The sequence below is a fragment of the Phaenicophaeus curvirostris genome, chromosome 1 (genome assembly GCF_032191515.1).
Source record: "Phaenicophaeus curvirostris isolate KB17595 chromosome 1, BPBGC_Pcur_1.0, whole genome shotgun sequence".
NCBI lineage: Eukaryota > Metazoa > Chordata > Aves > Cuculiformes > Cuculidae > Phaenicophaeus > Phaenicophaeus curvirostris.
The window spans coordinates 188,896,409-188,915,369 of NC_091392.1; the positions used below are offsets into that span (position 1 = coordinate 188,896,409).

Genomic DNA, 18,961 nt, shown 5'->3' on the forward strand with positions numbered 1-18,961 from the left:
TTTATGTATGTATAAAAGATTTGTTAAATCTGAACCCTTCTCCAAGTACTTTCTTAAGAGATACTGCTTGAAATCACTGAGGCGCACCAGATGTCTTACCTGTAGCTGTTCCTCCATACGAACCGTTACCTGCATATATGTTCACAACCATCCCTTCTCCTTTCCCTCAGACTTCTTCTAATTTTCAGATCTTCAGCTTGAGAGAATTTGGCACTTGGCCTGTGCTTTGCAGCTTTTAGTACCCTATGAATTTTTTATGAGGGAACTAGAGTGGAGTGTGCTAATATAGACATTATACAGGTAAAAAGTGCTCCAAGTAAGGTCCAGTTGTGGTTTGAATATATGTATGGACAACAAGAAGAGCAGCTGGATGTATGTAACTGATTTTCCCATGTTGCTTGAGAGTGGTTTCCTTTTTTCAAGTCTGCTGCTGTTCTTTTTCTGTTTTATTCTAAACACATAATCTTTCATGTTCTAGACAATTGAACTTATTTATCAGGGCATTAACACTACTCAGAGCCTATGTTTCTGGTGTTTTCTTTAGATAATATAATAATAACAGCAACATTATTATTATTATTATTATTATTATTATTATTATTATTATTATTATTATTTCTTCTTCTCTGGCATCTGTTGCGAGATGATTAATCTTTTGCTCTTCTGTGACTTTGTTTTTCCTTCCAGAAGTTAAGCCAGTATACTAATAGAGAAGATGTTCTCATGATGACACTAACAAATTACAGCCCTGCTTCACACTATTCATAAGATACTTTTTTGGGAATTTAAGGATACCACTGTATCTTGTTCAGTTTGTGTTCTGTTGCTAATGGGCTTAGTTTGTTTAGTCTTGGAAAGCATGTTATAGCAGGCATGAATGTACTTGCTAGATATGATAATACAGAAATATGATACAGTAATGCTTTATTTGCCTCTATTCCTGCCCACATAATTATTTTAAAATCTAATGTTGTAAATATGATAAATTACTTATGCTAGATGTTTTAAATCACTTTAAACTTAAGAGTTTGGCTCTTTACATATTCAAATTCAGAGCCTGCTTAAAAAGCTGAAGTAAGCTTTTTCTTTCTGTTAACAACTGTGGTAGAACAAGAAAGATTCAGTGTTGGTTTACGTATAACTGACATGCCTGCTGTCAGAGTTACGTACGATAGTTATATTTCATTTCAGGAAGACTAAAGCCCTAAAAAGCTGTTTAGTTTTAAATCTTAACATAAAAGAACGGGAGGGAAGGACAGGATGACAGTGATTCTTGGCTATGATAATCTTAACCACTGTGTGCAGATTTTTTTGGATTCCAAAAATCTGTGTTAAGTCCTAGAATTACATGTTGTATTTTTTGTATGCTTTCAAATAGAATATTTAAAGAAACGTGGAATAGTAGGTGCCATTTTACCTTTTTTTTTTTAATAGACTACAAATAGTTGAAAATAGGTTTCTAATCATAGTTTTTCTATCAAAAGAGAAGTTGCTCAGGTATTATTTGGAAAGAAGAGTAGTTGGAAAAAATAATTTGGTGCTACTTTCAGCTTCCTAATGTATATTTCTCATTTATAAGTAAACGCCCATTAAAAGCCCAGTTCTACATGTGTAAGCAATTACTTTGCACGTGACTGCATTACCATGAGGATTACAGTGTTGGGAATTAGATGCTTTGCTAAATTGTCTTTTATTTTTCTTGTTTGTTTGTTTGGTTTTTATGTTGTGCTTAGATCACTCTTTCCTGGCCTGGAAGGAAAGTTACTTTCTGATGATCTGAAACCTGAGATTCTAGCTGCTTTGAAAGAAGCTGCCAAAAGCCGAGGTAATGTATCTTTTGTATTTTCATGTAGTGAAAAGATTACTCATGGTTGGAAAGAGTAGTTCTAAACCAACCAAAGTTTAGGGCAATATCTTTTTTGAAAGTGAGTTCACATAAATAATTTGATCATCTTAAAAATATATTTAAAAGATGTTAGACTATGTTGTTTAAATCTGAAATGATAGAAATGAAAATTATAAATTAACAAAAAGGCAAAGGCAAGGGAAGAAATTTATAATAAAAGAATAGATATTCACTTAGTAAAACATGTATCCAAGATTCAGTAACTTTGTGCAAATAGTATGCCTCCACTTAAGACAGTTTGAATTCTATTTCAGGTTTGTAGTTTCTGCTTATGCAGTAGATATGTCTGATTTGGGTATTGCAGATCATGTGTTAGCTCACAATTGTAAATGATCACATCAGTGCATTTTTTTTTGAAATCAGATGAAACTATCTTAAGCATCTTGCCTCAACCATAGTGTAGACGATATAATTTCATCAATGTTCCCTGAGTCTTAATTCATGGTTCATGGTCAATGTGAACCTACTGAAATAATTCCAATCTTGGTCAAAAGACTTGGTTAAGAAATTTCCTGCATGTTTGTATTTGATTAGTAAATTTAAATCTGAGTCTCAAAAATCTTTACATGCAAATGAAATTCACGAACAGGTCACTTTTCAGCTTATTTTTAGGCTGAAGCTATTTTTAAGTTTGAGTATATGGTGAGCTATTTTACACTTCAATATCTAGAAAATGTGCTTTTTGTAAAAAAGGTCCTCAAATCTCTCTCTTCTTTTAAATTGCTCAGTTTATCATATTTCTTTTTTTAGACTGAAGGCATTGGAACAAGACATGGAATGCTATAAATCATTGTGTTGATTTGCTTTAGTAGATACTGTTTATCATGGTTTTCATTCAGTCACAGTCACGGTTTCTTGAGACTGTTCTGACCTTTTTTCCCCTTCAATGCTTTATATGCTTTTTGTTTGTTATTCTTCCTGCTCAGTTAGAAACCTTCTTGTTTCCCCATGATTTGATCATTACTTCAGTTTCAAAAAGAATAGAAAAATAAGATAATTTAAGGTTAAGATGATAAATTTTTAAACTATGACAAAGCACCTATGAAAAGATTGAAAGAATTGGCAGTGACTTACTGCACAGAGTACGTTATTATAAATAATAAGTATTGGGGGGGGTTGGCAGGTTTTGAAACTTTACTTGCCAAGAATTTTATTTATATAGCTGTAGAAATTAAATCAGAGATATTCCTGCTACAGTTGCAGAAATTAATTTTTTTTTGTATTATTTCTTTGAGAAGATGGGATGCAGGGTTTTCTTTATTTTGCTGTGCAAAGACAACCAGATCTTACTTTTTCTCTCCTGAAATGTGTACTGTATTTTTCTAGTTAATAACTGTTTCTATACTTAGTGTCTTAATGTGTAACTCATGAGATGTTTTCTAAAAATGGATTTGATTATATTCTAGCCCAACAGCTTCTCTGGGGATTTTCAGGTATGGTTAATAACTGAAGATGTGCTGGTTTGGATTGAAGCCTGATATTTGTGTGAATTTGGTGTTAAGTTATTCTCATTACCCTAGTTTTCTTGTAAACAAAACTTCCCAAACAGAACTGCTGAAAGATAGCTACTAAAGACAATTATGAACAGTTTTAAATATGGTTGAGGGGAAAATGCATATTGATGAAGAAAACTTCGTAGTTATGTTACACAGAAATGATCAATATTTTAATTAGTTATTAAATATATTTTTTAATAAATTCCCATGCTATAGGAAGGATTTGACGTATTTTAAAATCCCATGTATAGATTTTAAAACAGTGTTCTAATGTTCTGTGCTTAAGGAACGGGATTTAAGCATAGCTTTTAAGCATCTTACCTTGCTGGCCCACTGCTGCAAGTATTTCTCGCTTTCACAAGGCTACTGTGTTTACCTTTCTTTTTTGTTCAATAGAAATAACTGAATGCTTAGCTCTGTAGGGCTTTTTTTTTTTCTGAAGGATTTCTTACTGCCTGTTTCCAGCAGATAGAGACAAGAGATATCTTTGATTAGACTGTTGCTTTTGAGGAGATGGTGGTGCTATCTAGATGGAAGAAAGATGGAAGGAATTCAAATAAACGTCTTGCTTCCATATCTGTCATTGTTCTTTACTTTATTGGGAGGTAGTGGTATTTTCATATTCTGTACTATTTTCTTACCCCTGAGACATTCTCTAATTTTTAAATATAAACTGTCTTAATTATTGTTAAGACATGAATGTTGATATATATTTCTTTCAATGAAGACTTTGGTAGTACGCTTAGATGTATATGCTTTTATTTTTGATTTCAGCATTTCTTGCATAACTGAGTTGTTGCTTGTCAGATTTAGCATAAGATCAAATGCACTTGAGCTACTGTTTGCTATATGTAATAATAATCTTTCACATCTATTTGAATCTTTGCAGTCATAGACAAACAAATAATGGATTAGATTCTTATTTTTCACTAGCCAAATAAGTAATGGAAAGAATCAACCCAACAAGAAAAATACATTTGAAGTTTCTACTTTGATTGTAAATCTGTAGTTGCTATGTATGCCTGAGAACTCTTGTGTCAAACTAACAAATGTGATAACATTGATAATTTTCAATTTGTTTTTATACTAATATGGAATGTATTTGCTTTTAATTAACTCCTGCAAGCAGAGCTATATCTGCAGTTCTATTTAAGAAACATTTTTTTTTCCCCACAAAATAAAAGGCAGGGCACAAGTTAGATTTTTAATCTTTTTAAAAATTTTTCTTTTTCTTTCCCCTCCCCCCAAACACCAAAAGCACTTTGTTATGCAACTGCTCTGTGATTTTCATAGGTTTTCTCTTTTGTTATAATTTCAGGAAGGCCATGCACTCAGCTGCAGCTTCTGAATGCAGAAAGGTTTGCCCGGCTCATTAAGGAAATTATGAATAGCACATGGCCTGAGAGAGACATGGTGGTACAGTGGCATCCAGGTTTGGCAGACAAAAATCACCCATCAGTTTCCTGGCTTAAGATGGTCTGGAAGAACTTATATATACATTTTTCTGATGACTTGAGTGTGTTTGATGACATGCCGCTTATCCCCAAGACGCTGCTGGAGGAAACCCAAACGTCAGTGGAACTGGTTAGATTTAGGAATCCATCACCTATCATTCTGGAAGATGAATCCGAGACTCAGCTTCCGGCACATTTAGCTGATATTATTCAGAAAGTTGGCGGAGTTGTACTTAAGAAGCTGGATATTTCTATCCAACATCCACTCATAAAAAAGTATGTGCATCCACCATTACCAAGTGCTGTTTTACAAATAATGGAAAAAATGTCCTTACAGAAACTATGCAGTCAGGTTGCATCATTCCCATCAACACAAAAAGATGCTCTTAGGGCATTCTTAGCTAGCTTAACTGATGCAAGTGAAAAAGAGAGAAAAATTATTCAGGAATTACTAATATTTAAAAAAATTGGAAAATCACCTGAGGAAAGTGACCCTGTTTTTACTGCGCTAAAAGGTAGTAAGGTATTACACCACACTGCCAAAATTCCTCCTGGTCTAAGATTTTCTGTTCCATTAATTGATGGCAGTGATGAAGCGACTATTCGTTTAGCTAACCTGCTGAAAATAGAACAGCTAAAGAGCACAGATTGCTTGAATTTTATAGTACAAGATATAAGAAGTGATTTTTACTCATATGATGAAACAACACAGATAATGCAATGGGTTCTTGAAAATCTGACTTTTCTGAAAAATGAGAATACAGATGTTATAGATTGGCTGATATCACTAAAGTTTATTAAAATTTCACAGGAAAAGATCATGTCAGCAAATGAACTTTTTGATCCTGAGGTAGCACTTCTGCAAGACTTGTTTTATGCTGAGGAAGAAATTTGCTTCCCCCCTCTTATTTTTACATCTTCAGATATTCTTCATTCTCTGAGACAAATAGGCTTAAAAAATGAGGCCAATCTTGAGGAAAGTGATATTATGAGAGTGGCAAATAAAATTGAAAGTTTGCATGCTGCCTCTGACACCAATCATGATTTACTGTTAAGAAAAGCTAGGACCCTCTTGATGATTTTGAACAAAAACCATACACTGCTTCACTCATCTGAAACAAAAGCTGCACTGAAGAAAATAAAATGGATTCCTGCATGTAAGGAAAGACCTCCCAATTATCCAGGATCTTTAATTTGGAAAGGAGATCATTGTAATCTGTGTTCACCACCAGAAATGTGTGATATATCTCATGCAATTTTAGTTGGTTCTTCAGTTCCTCTTGTGGAAAATGTCGTGTTGGATATAGAAAAAGCACTAGGCATCCCCACCAAGCCTAGCATTAAGTCAGTCTTAAAACATTTCAAGGTGGTAGTCGATTGGCACAGTTCTAAAACCTTCAGTGATGAGGACTATTATCAATTTCAGCATATCTTACTTGAAATTTATGGATTTATGCATGATCATCTAGAAGAAGGCAAAGAAGCTTTTAAAGCCCTGAAATTTCCCTGGGTTTGGACAGGTAAAACATTTTGTTCCCTCACACAAGCAGTGATAAAGTCAGTACCTGATCTTGATCTCCAACCTTATCTACATTATGTGCCAAAAACTATGGCGAAGTTTCACCAGTTATTTAAATGTTGTGGTTCAATTGAGCAGTTAACACCAGATCATGTTTCTATGGTCATTCAGAAAATATATCTAAAAAGTGAGCAGTCTCTCACGGAACAAGAGAGTAAACAAAATCTTCACATTATGTTGAGTATCATAAGATGGCTATACAGCAATCAGATTCCTGCAAGTCTGCATACACCCATGCCCCTATACAGTGGCAAACTTCCTTATAAACTTGCAATGAGGCCAATTCATGAGTGCTGCTATTGTGATATCAAAGTTGATGACTTAAATGATTTGCTTGAAGATTCTGTTGAACCAATAATTTTGGTGCATGAAGACATACCAATGAAAACTGCCGAGTGGCTGAATGTCCCGTGCCTTAGCACAAGGTTAATTAATCCGGAAAATATGGGATTTGAGCAATCTGGGCAAAGGGAGCCTTTGACTGTAAGAATTAAAAACATTTTGGAAGAATACCCTTCCATTTCAGATATCTTTAAAGAGCTTCTTCAAAATGCTGATGATGCTAATGCAACGGAATGTAATTTCCTGATTGACATGAGAAGAAATATGGATATAAGAGAGAATCTCTTGGATCCAGGAATGGCAGCATGTCATGGTCCAGCTTTGTGGTCATTTAATAATTCTGAATTTTCCGACTCTGATTTCCTAAATATAACGCGATTAGGAGAGTCTTTAAAACGGAGTGAAGCTGACAAAGTAGGAAAATTTGGACTGGGATTCAATTCTGTCTATCATATCACTGATGTTCCTATTATTTTGAGCCGGGAGTTCATGATTATGTTTGATCCAAATGTTAACCATATCAGTAAGCATATTAGAGATAAATCTAACCCTGGGATCAAAATCAACTGGAGTAAACAACAGAAGAGGCTGCGAAAATTTCCCAATCAGTTTAAGCCATTTATAGGGGTTTTTGGTTGCCAGCTACCACTGACTGTAGAATCTCCTTACAGCTACAAAGGAACACTCTTCAGGCTGTCCTTTAGAACTCAGCAGGAAGCTAAAGTGAGTGAAGTCAGCAGTGCATGTTACAACACAGCAGACATTTACTCTCTTGTGGATGAATTTAGCATTTGTGGACATAGACTGATAATATTTGCTCAGAGTGTAAATTCAATGGTTTTGAAGTACTTGAAAATTGAGGCAGAAGACCCCGGGGTCGCACAAGATGTTGTTACTATCAAAAAAAATCTGTGTTCTTCCAAAGCTTTGACTGGAGCAAATGTAAGTGTTCTAAAGGAAGCAGCTAAACTCATGAAGGTCTGCAGCAGCAGTAATAAAAAGCTTCCCACTGAAACACCAAAGTCCTCATGTATCTTACAGATAGTAGTAGAAGAATTTCACCATGTATTTAGACGGATTGCTGATTTACAGTCTCCACTTTTTAGAGGTATGGAAGATGATCCAGCTTCTTTCTTTGAAATGGCTAAGTCAGGACAGGTAAAAAGATCAGCTGATGAATTGCCACAGAAAACGGTAGATTCAACAACATGGCTTATATGTTCTTGCATGGACACTGGAGATGCTTTAAAATTTTGTTTGCATGAAAGTGGACGAAGACTAGGTCTTGTTCCCTGTGGTGGGGTAGGAGTGCTTCTGTCTGAAACCCAGGATCAAAAGTGGATGGTGAAATCTAATTGTAACAGCATTGGTGAAGTATTCTGCTATTTACCTCTACGAATTAAAACAGGCTTACCTCTTCATATAAATGGCTGCTTTGCAGTTACTTCAAACCGGAAAGAGATCTGGAAAACAGACACAAAGGGAAGATGGAATACAGTATTCATGAGGCATGTTATTGTAAAAGCCTATCTAGAAGCACTTTGTGTTCTGCGTGACATGGCAATCAATGGTGAGCTAGTTGGCTACAGTTACTGTTCAGTGTGGCCAGATCCGGATTCAGTTCATGATGATTTTTCTGTTATTTGTCAAGGGTTTTATGAAGACATAGCTCATATGAAAGGCAAAGAAGGGATCAAAGTGTTTTCTGATGGTTCCTCTTGGGTTTCCATGAAGAATGTGAGGTTTTTAGATGATTCTATACTGAAACGACCAGATGTTGGACCGTCAGCCTTTAAGATCTTTCTGAAGTACCTTAAAAAAACTGGTTCCAAAAGTCTGTGTGCTGTAGATCTCCCATCTTGGGTAAAGACAGGATTTGAAGAAGCAGGATGCAAATATATATTATTGGAGAACACCTTCTCTGAGAAACAGTTCTTTTCGGAGGTATTTTTTCCTAATATTCAGGAGATTGATGCAGAGCTGCGTGATCCTTTGATGTGTTATGTTCTCAATGAAAAAGTTGAGGAGTTCTCAGGAATCCTTCGTGTTACTCCATGTATTCCCTGTTCATTGGATGGACATCCATTAGTTACACCATCAAGACTGATCCATCCTGAAGGAAGAGTTGCAAAGTTATATGATGCTGAAGATGGAAGATTTCCATTTGGCACCACTCAGGATTATCTTAACCCAGTTATTTTGGTTAAACTTGTTCAGTTGGGAATGGCTAAAGATGATATTTTATGGGAAGATCTGATAGAACGTGCAGAGTCAGTAGCCGAAATTAACAAGATTGATCATGCTGCAGCTTGTCTCAGAAGCAGTATTATATTGAGTCTTATTGATGAAAAACTAAAATCGAGGGATCCTAGAGCTAAAGAATTTGCTGCAAAATGCCAAACCATCCCTTTCCTTCCTTTCCTTAGCAAGCCAGCAGGCTTCTCACTGCATTGGAAAGGCAGTGATTTTCAGCCTGAAGCGATGTTTTCAGCAACTGATCTCTTCACTGCTGATCATCAAGATATAGTTTGCCTAATACAACCAATTCTTAATGAAAATTCTCCCTCGTTTAAAGGTTGTGGTGCTCTGTCATTAGCTGTAAAAGAATTTTTGGGTTTACTGAAGAAACCAGCTGTTGATTTGGTCATAAATCAGCTAGAAGAAGTTGCAAAGTCATTCGATGGGATCACATTATATCAAGAAAACATCACTAATGCTTGTTACAAATATCTGGATGAAGCAATGCTACAGAATGAATCAACAAAAGCTATGATAACTGAACAACTGACAAACCGTAGTTTTATTTTGGTTGAGAATGTGTATGTTGATCCAACAAAAGTGTCTTTCCATTTGAACTTTGAAGCAGCACCCTATCTCTATCAGTTGCCTAATAAATATAAAAATAGCTTCCGTGAGCTCTTTGAAAGTGTGGGTGTAAGACAGGCTTTTACAGTTGAAGATTTTGCTATAGTTCTGGAATTAGTAAATCAGGAAAGAGGAACCAAACAACTAACAGAAGACAACTTTCAGCTTTGCCGGAGAATAATTAGTGAAGGAATATGGGGTCTCATTAGAGAAAAGAAGCAGGAGTTTTGTGAGAAGAAGTATGGAGAGATTTTGTTACCTGATACTCGTCTTGCACTTCTGCCTGCAAAATCTTTGTGTTACAATGACTGTCCATGGATTAAAGTTAAAGACACAACTGTTAAGTATTGTCATGGTGATATTCCAAGAGAAGTTGCAGTAAAGCTTGGAGCAATACCAAAACGCCATAAAGCTTTAGAAAGATATGCATCCAATATCTGTTTTACTACCCTTGGAACAGAATTTGGCCAGAAAGAAAAACTAACAAGTAGAATTAAAAGCATTCTTAATGCCTACCCTTCAGAAAAGGAAATGCTGAAAGAGCTTCTTCAGAATGCAGATGATGCAAAAGCTACAGAAATCTGTTTTGTCTTTGATCCTAGACAACATCCAGCTGATAGGATATTTGATGAGAAATGGGCACCTCTTCAAGGACCGGCATTGTGTGTTTACAACAATCAGCCTTTTACAGAAGATGATATTAGAGGAATTCAGAACCTTGGAAAAGGCACAAAAGTAGGAAATCCATGTAAAACTGGACAATATGGTATAGGGTTCAATTCTGTTTATCATATTACTGATTGCCCTTCTTTCTTATCTGGCAATGATATACTTTGTATTTTTGATCCTCATGCTAGATATGCACCAGGTTCAACATCAACGAGTCCTGGCCGTATGTTTAGGGATTTAGATGCAGACTTCAGAACGCAGTTTTCGGATGTACTGGACCTGTACTTAGGTAATCACTTCAAACTGGATAATTGCACAATGTTTAGGTTTCCTCTTCGAAACGGAGAAATGGCAAAAGTATCAGAAATTTCCTCAGTTCCGTGCTCAGATAGAATGGTCCAAAATCTTTTAGATAAGCTGCGTACAGATGGAGCAGAACTCTTAATGTTTTTGAACCATATGGAAAAGATTTCTATTTGTGAGATAGAAAAAACAACAGGAGCACTGAATGTGTTGTATTCTGTACAAGGTAAAATCACTGATGGAGACAGACTGAAACGAAAGCAATTCCATGCCTCTGTAATTGACAGTGTAACTAAAAAAAAGCAGCTAAGTGAAATTCCTGTGCAACAGATTACTTACACAATGGATACTGAAGACTCTGAAGGAAATCTTACAACTTGGTTAATTTGTAACAGGTCAGGCTTTTCTGCTATGGAAAAGGTATCCAAAAGTGTGGTTTCAGCCCACAAGAATGAGGACATTACTCTTTTTCCACGTGGTGGGGTAGCAGCTTGCATTACTCACAATTACAAAAAACCCCACAGAGCGTTCTGTTTCTTACCATTATCATTGGAAACTGGATTACCTTTTCATGTGAATGGACACTTTGCTCTGGATTCTGCAAGAAGAAATCTATGGCGTGATGATAATGGTGTTGGAGTGAGAAGTGACTGGAATAGTAGCCTAATGACAGCGTTGATAGCACCAGCCTACGTTGAGCTGCTGATTCAGCTGAAGAAACGGTATTTTCCAGGCACTGATCCTACAGTATCAGTGCTGCAAAACACACCTATTCATGTTGTGAAAGACACTTTAAAAAAATTTTTATCCTTTTTTCCAGTTAATAGACTTGATATTCAGCCAGATTGGTATTGCTTAGTGAAAGCAGTTTACAGTTGTATTTATGAAGATTTGAAGCGTCTTTTACCTGTTATGCGAGCTCCGAATATTGATGGTTCTGATTTGCATTCTGCTGTTATCATCACATGGGTTAACATGTCTACTGCTAACAAAGGCAGGCCATTCTTTGACAATTTACTACAAGATGAATTGCAGAATCTCAAAAATACAGAATACAACATCACAACACGGAAGACAGTGGCTGAAAACGTTTACAGACTCAAGCACTTACTCTTAGAGATTGGATTTAATTTGGTGTATAACTGTGATGAAACTGCAAATCTTTACCACTGTTTGGTAGATGCAGATATTCCTGTCACCTATGTGACACCTGCTGATGTCCGATTATTTTTGATGACATTTTCTTTTCCGGATTCTAATTGCCACATTGGAAAGTTACCCTGCCGTCTTCAACAGACAAATTTGAAACTCTTCCATAGTCTCAAACTTCTGGTTGACTACTGTTTTAAAGATGCAGAAGAAAATGAAATCCAAATTGAGGGCTTGCCACTTCTTATTACTCTCGACAATGTTTTGCAAATTTTTGATTCAAAGCGACCAAAGTTCTTAACAACGTACCATGAACTGATTCCATCTCGCAAAGATCTCTTTATGAACACATTGTATTTGAGATACAATAATATTTTACTTGGCAGTGAAGTAGCAAAAGTCTTTGATATCAGAAGTTTTGCTGAGTTGTTATCATCTGTGTTGCCTAGAGAATATAAAACTAGGAATTGTATGAAATGGAAGGAAAACTTTGCAAGTGAATCTTGGCTTAAAAATGCTTGGCATTTTATTAGTGAGTCTATAAATATTAAGGAAGAACAAGAAGACATGCAAGCAAAATTCGATGATGTTGTTGATACTTTGAAGGACTGGACTTTGCTCCCAGGTGTAAGGTTTACTGTGTCAGCTAATCATCTTGTTGTGCCAGAGTGTGATGTTTTGCTGCCCCTCAGCATTATGCATATAGCTGTTTTTCCAAATGCTCAGAATGATAAAGTCTTTCATGTTCTAATGAAAACAGGCTGTATTCAACTGGCCTTGAACAAAATTTGCTCCAAAGATAGTACTTTAGTGCCTTTGTTGTCAGGATGTACAGCAAATATAGATAATCCTTCAAGCATTCTGAAAGCCATACAATATATGGTACAGACATCAACTTTTAGGACTGAAAAGTTAGCAGAAAGTGACTTTGAGGCTCTCTTAATGTACTTCAATTGCAATTTATGTCATTTGACATCTCAGGACGACATTAAAATTTTAAAGTCTCTTCCATGTTATAAATCAATTAGTGGCAGATACATCAGCATTTCAAAATATGGGACATGTTATGTCCTCACAAAAAGTATTCCATCAGTAGAAGTAGACAGATGGACGCATTCAACTTCATCAGCTTTTCTCGAAGAGAAGGTTCATTTGAAAGATTTGTATACTGTGCTTGGCTGTGTCTCTGTGGATGATCTTGAAGTTTACTTGAAACATCTTTTGCCAAAAATTGAAAGTCTGTCTTATGATGCAAAATTAGAACACTTGATCTACTTAAAGAATAGGCTGACTAGCATTGAAGAAACTTCTGAAATGAAAGAACAGCTCTTTGAAAAGCTTGAAAGCATTTTGATCATTCATGATGCAAGCAATAGACTAAAACCTGCAAAATACTTTTTTGACAGGACTGTAAAAGTCTTTGAAGTTATGCTTCCTGAAAAATTCTTTATACCTCAAGATTTTTTTAAGAAACTAGAGCAACTTACAAAACCGAAGAACCAGGCTGCATTCCTTCCATCATGGGTAAGTTTTCTACGACATATCGGATTGAAATTCATCATTTCACAGCAACAGCTACTACAGTTTGCTAAGGAGATCAGCATGCGAGCGAATACAGAAAACTGGTCTAAAGAAACACTACAGAATACTGTTGATGTCCTCCTTCATCACATATTTCAAGAAAGAACGGACCTTTTGTCAGGAAATTTTCTGAAAGAGTTGTCATTAATTCCTTTTCTGTGCCCTGAACGAGCTCCAGCAGAATTTGTTAGATTTCATCCTCAGTACCAAGAAGTTAATGGGACACTTCCTCTTATACGATTCAATGGGGCACAGGTGAATCCTAAATTCAAGCAGACTGATGTGTTGCAGTTGCTGTGGACTTCATGTCCCATTCTTCCTGAGAAAGCAACACCTTTAAGCATCAAAGAGCAAGAGGGAAGTAGTCTTGGTGCACAAGAACAACTTGAGCAAGTTTTAACTATGCTGAATGTTAATTTGGACCCTCCCCTGGATAAAGTTATCAATAACTGCAGGAACATATGCAATATAACAACTTTGGATGAAGACATGGTGAAAACTAGGGTTAAGGTCCTAAGAAGCATTTATGAATTTCTTAGTACAGAGAAAAGGGAGTTCCGCTTTCAGCTTCGAGGAGTTTCTTTTGTAATGGTGGAAGAAGGTTGGAAGCTTCTTAAGCCTGAAGAGGTTGTAATAAACCTTGAGTATGAATCTGATTTTAAGCCTTATCTTTACAAACTTCCTTTAGAACTTGGTACTTTCCATCAGTTATTTAAACATTTGGGTACTGAAGATATTATTTCAACAAAGCAGTATGTTGAAGTTCTAGGCCGCATATTCAAGAGCTCTGAAGGAAAGCAATTGGATCCTAATGAAATGCGCACAGTTAAAAGAGTAGTTTCTGGCCTGTTCAAAAGTCTCCAGAATGATTCTGTTAAGGTTAGGAATGACCTTGAGAATATGAGGGATTTCGTCCTTTACCTTCCCAGTCAAGATGGTAGGTTGGTAAAATCTAGTATCTTAGTTTTTGATGATGCACCCCACTACAAAAGCAGAATCCAAGGTAACATTGGTGTGCAGATGCTTGTTGATCTTAGCCAGTGTTACTTAGGCAAAGACCACGGTTTTCACACAAAACTGATTATGTTATTCCCTCAGAAACTGAGGCCTCGCTTACTTAGCAGTATTCTTGAAGAACAGTTGGATGAAGAGTCTCCCAAAATTTGTCAGTTTGGAGCATTATGTTCTTTGCAGGGAAGGCTGCAGTTACTGTTGTCTTCAGAACAATTCATCACAGGACTAATTAGGATTATGAAGCATGAAAATGACAATGCTTTTTTAGCAAATGAAGAAAAAGCAGTCAGACTTTGCAAAGCTTTGCGAGAAGGTTTGAAAGTTTCCTGTTTTGAGAAGTTGCAAACAACATTAAGAGTTAAAGGGTTTGCTCCTATTCCCCACAGCAAAAGTGAAACATTTGCTTTCCTGAAGAGATACGGAAATGCAGTAATATTGCTTTACATACAGCATTCTGACAGCAAAGACATAAATTTCCTGTTAGCATTAGCAATGACCTTAAAATCTGCAACTGACAACCTGATTTCGGATACCTCGTATTTAATTGCCATGCTGGGTTGTAATGATATTTACCGTATTGGTGAGAAGCTTGACAGTTTAGGAGTGAAGTATGACTCTTCTGAGCCATCAAAACTTGAACTCCCAACACCTGGCACTCCTATACCAGCTGAAATTCACTATACACTTCTTATGGATCCAATGAATGTATTTTATCCTGGTGAATATGTTGGCTACCTTGTTGATGCTGAAGGTGGTGATATATATGGATCATATCAACCAACTTACACCTATGCAATCATTGTACAAGAAGTAGAAAGAGAAGATGACGAAAGTCACAGTTTTCTGGGGAAGATTTACCAGATTGATATTGGATATAGTGAATATAAAATCGTGAGCTCTCTTGACTTGTACAAATTTTCAAGACCAGAAGAAAGTTCTCAAAGCAGGGATAGCGCGCCTTCTACCCCAACCAGTCCTACAGAATTTCCAACACATGGACCAAGGACAATTCCACCTCTCTTTACGGGTAGAGAGAGCCACAAAACAATATCCTCAAAACATCACTCTCCAAAAAAGATAAAGTCAAACTCGTTGCCAGAAATACTAAGGGAAGTGACGTCTGTTATTGAACAGGCTTGGAAGCTTCCAGAATCTGAAAGAAAAAAGATTATTAGGAGGCTGTACCTTAAATGGCACCCAGATAAAAATGCAGACAATCTTGATATAGCTAATGAAGTTTTCAAGCATTTACAGAATGAGATTAACAGACTAGAAAAGCAGGCCTTTATGGATCAAAATATGGACAGAGCCACAAGAAGACCATTCTCATCCTCTGCTTCTCGATTTCAGTCAGATAAATTTTCATTTCAGAGATTTTATACTTCATGGAATCAAGAAGCAACAAGCCACAAATCTGAAAGGCAACAATATAAAGAAAAGGGTCCATCTTCCATGGGGCCAACTCACTCACAGCGCTTTTTTGTTCCACCTACATTCAGGTCTGTTGGCAATCCTGTAGAGGCACGTCGATGGCTTAGGCAGGCCCGAGCTAACTTTTCAGCTGCAAGAAATGACCTTCATAAAAATGCCAATGAATGGGTGTGCTTTAAATGCTACCTTTCTACTAAACTGGCCTTGATTGCAGCTGACTACGCTGTGAAGGGCAAATCAGATAAAGACGTAAAACCAGCAGCCCTTGCACAAAAAATAGAGGAATATAGTCAGCAACTTGAAGGGCTTGCAAATGATGTTCAGACATTGGAAGCTTATGGAGTAGATAGCTTAAAAACTCGGTATCCTGACTTACTTCCTTTTCCACAGATTCCCAATGATAGGTTTACTTCAGAAGTTGCTATGAGAGTGATGGAATGTACTGCTTGTATCATAATAAAACTTGAAAACTTTATACAACAAAAAGTATAAGTGATTTGAAGAGGTTAGGGATTGTTTTGTCAAGAGCTTAGATATTTCATGTGATGGGATACAAATGGGATTGTGGAGATCACTGAACATACAAGAGGTTACTCGTTGAGTGGCTTAGAAGTAGTGCACAAAGGAGGATGGTACTGAAGTACTTGGAGCTGAAATTTATTTAAGAAGGATTTTGGTTTTAAACTGAGCCTGCTGTATAAGCAAACTGTAAACCATGAATATTTTTTAAAATTTGCAAGGAAACCAAGCTGCAGAAATTAGCTATATGTACAGTATTGTGATTAATTGGCCTATTATTGAACTGCACTTTATATAACCAAAGCTTAGCTTTTCTGTTAGATGAAGCCTGTAATTATAACTCCTTTACTAGATTTTGTTTCATTTAATACGTTTCCAAAACAGTAATGTCAGTTTTCAGTGTACTAATATTACGACTGGAAAGTGATGAAATGGGAGATGGGATGGAAATCAAAATAACTTTGGGGGTATGGCTCCAAAGCATCTCTGTATTTTTTTTTTGTGTGTGTTCTGTGGACATTCATGCTCTTATCAGCTGGATCTGATTATGAATTTTCTGCATCATTACATTGTGAACATTTAAAGTATAGTTTAGTACTTGCAAACTGGTACAGTTATATTAATGCTGAATAATGATACTTGATTTAACATGCAACTTCATGTCATGCATTGATTGCATTTACTTTATTATAAGATAATGAAGTATTTAATGTACTTTTTTTCTAGAGCCTGTCATCTTTTGTTTAATGAAAAATGCATGTGGATGATATAAAATTGGTAAACATTATTATATGATGTTTTATGATTTTTTTTGAACATTTTTCAGATGTCCAAATGCTTGAGTTTCTTTTTTTCTTCCGTGTGTGTGTGCCTTTGTGTTTGTACATATATCTTTTTCCACAAACAAACATTGATAATAGTATAACTCAGTAACCCATTTTTGGTATACACTGAGTACTGTTTTTTTGTTACATGTTTAAAGGTGCTGCAATGTAATGTTCTTTTTATTTTCTTGATCACTACAGCCCTAGAGAAGTCTAACTTTTAGTTCACACTCTTTCTTTTATAGTTTGTAATACTCTTGGTAATGCCATGCAATATGTTCAATGTTAGGTATTTGTAAAAAAAATTTTAAAAACTAAAAAATATTGAAGGATAATGTTATATGGAAGGATTTTTCTTTGCTGGATCAGCTACATTTGACGTAAATGTTAGACATTTCCCAGTGACATGCTATTACAATTGTTTACTTGACAGCACAGTGAAACTGTAATTTAACTTAAAGAACACAAAGGAAAATATACAACAGTGAGCTTGCAGGACTGATAAGCTCCAATAGCATTGTAATCAAATAATAAAAAATGATGAAGGCTTCTTCAGTTTTGTGCAAATTATAAAGGTCTTATGCTCTTCTGAAAAATCTTGCAAGTTGTAGTGGGAAGAAATGTGGTGTTTGGAAAACGATACTGCTTCTGATTGTGAAGCCCAATTATTATTATTATTTCTGTTATTAAATTTTAAGTGCCATAATTTTAATAAAGAAAAATGCAAACATATATTTCAGTCTGATGTGTTTTGTTTTTATAAAGTAGACTAAATTTACCTGTTATTTCAAGCTTTCTTTATACAGGTAAATACACGGTGTCTTCAATTAAATCTAAATAATTGTACAAATATTAAAATACCATTAGAAAGGAAAAAAAAAGCTTTTTCTTGCAATGGCAAATGTTTGCAGTTTTCTCAAAGAAATTGCACATCTTGCTGATTTTTTTCAATAAACAGCACGTAAATAAAACAGAAATCCTGATGTGACATAAAATAAATCTATTTAGTTGATTCCCTATGTTTTTTAAACAGATTTCCTTGTGGCTTTTACTTTGTGTATTAAGTCAGATGAATAGTATTCAAGGTAAGCAAATTCTAGGAAGAGGGAACAATTTTCTTGTTTTTCAGTTTAAATGCACCTAAAACATAAGATGCCACAGTAGCATGTAAATGAATGACAGAGGAGCACATGAACGCTTGCCCATTTTTAGGTAAGATCTTGAAGAAGGAAATCTTTTAAGCACATAACTGTGTTTTGTAAGCAATGTAAGTTGCCTTATCAATATTATTACAAACCATTAAATTGGCTGTGCAGAACTACTAAGCTGTTTTGCTGTGTTTTTATTTTGTTTATTTTGTATATATTAAGTGCTGACACTGCAAGAAAGAAAATGGTCTCTGTTCTTAGGAAGCTAGCGGTCTGAAGTAATTTTAAATACTGAGCCAAGGTGAGCACAGGACATGACACATGTTCACATGAGCGAAAATGCCTTTTCAGCTGTGTATATGTCTTGGTTCTCTTCCACATGTACCAGCAACGTGTCTAGGAAGAGTAGCTTCAGTAGTCTTGTCTCCCAGGATTATAGTTGTGAGGTTTAGCAAAGATGAGTGGTACAAGAAGCTGATTTAATTGTACATTTAGTAGCTTAAATCTAAGGAACGGTGGTTGTAACAAGCCTTGGCAGGTTTGTTAACATTTATCTTCTGGAAGCTTCAGAAGTTTTCCTCTCAAACAATGGCATTAGAACCCACTCTGAAAAGTACTTGTCACTTGCCTTGGCAATTAGTGAAAAGAAAACTACCTCTTTTTCTCTATTTTAAGAAAACA

At 35.7% G+C, this 18,961-nt stretch overlaps 1 protein-coding gene across 1 annotated transcript in view; it reads left to right on the forward strand.

Moving 5' to 3' along the window:
* SACS (sacsin molecular chaperone) overlaps positions 1–17,858 on the forward strand; it is a 57,439-nt gene extending 39,581 nt beyond the window's left edge. Inside the window, exons 10-12 of the mRNA XM_069883223.1 lie at positions 1,734–1,825; positions 3,313–3,339; positions 4,721–17,858. Of these exons, the coding sequence (XP_069739324.1) occupies positions 1,734–1,825; positions 3,313–3,339; positions 4,721–16,281 (11,680 nt within the window). The 3' untranslated portion in view covers positions 16,282–17,858. The remainder of the gene's footprint in view (positions 1–1,733; positions 1,826–3,312; positions 3,340–4,720) is intronic.
* The last annotated feature ends 1,103 nt before the right edge of the window (positions 17,859–18,961 follow it).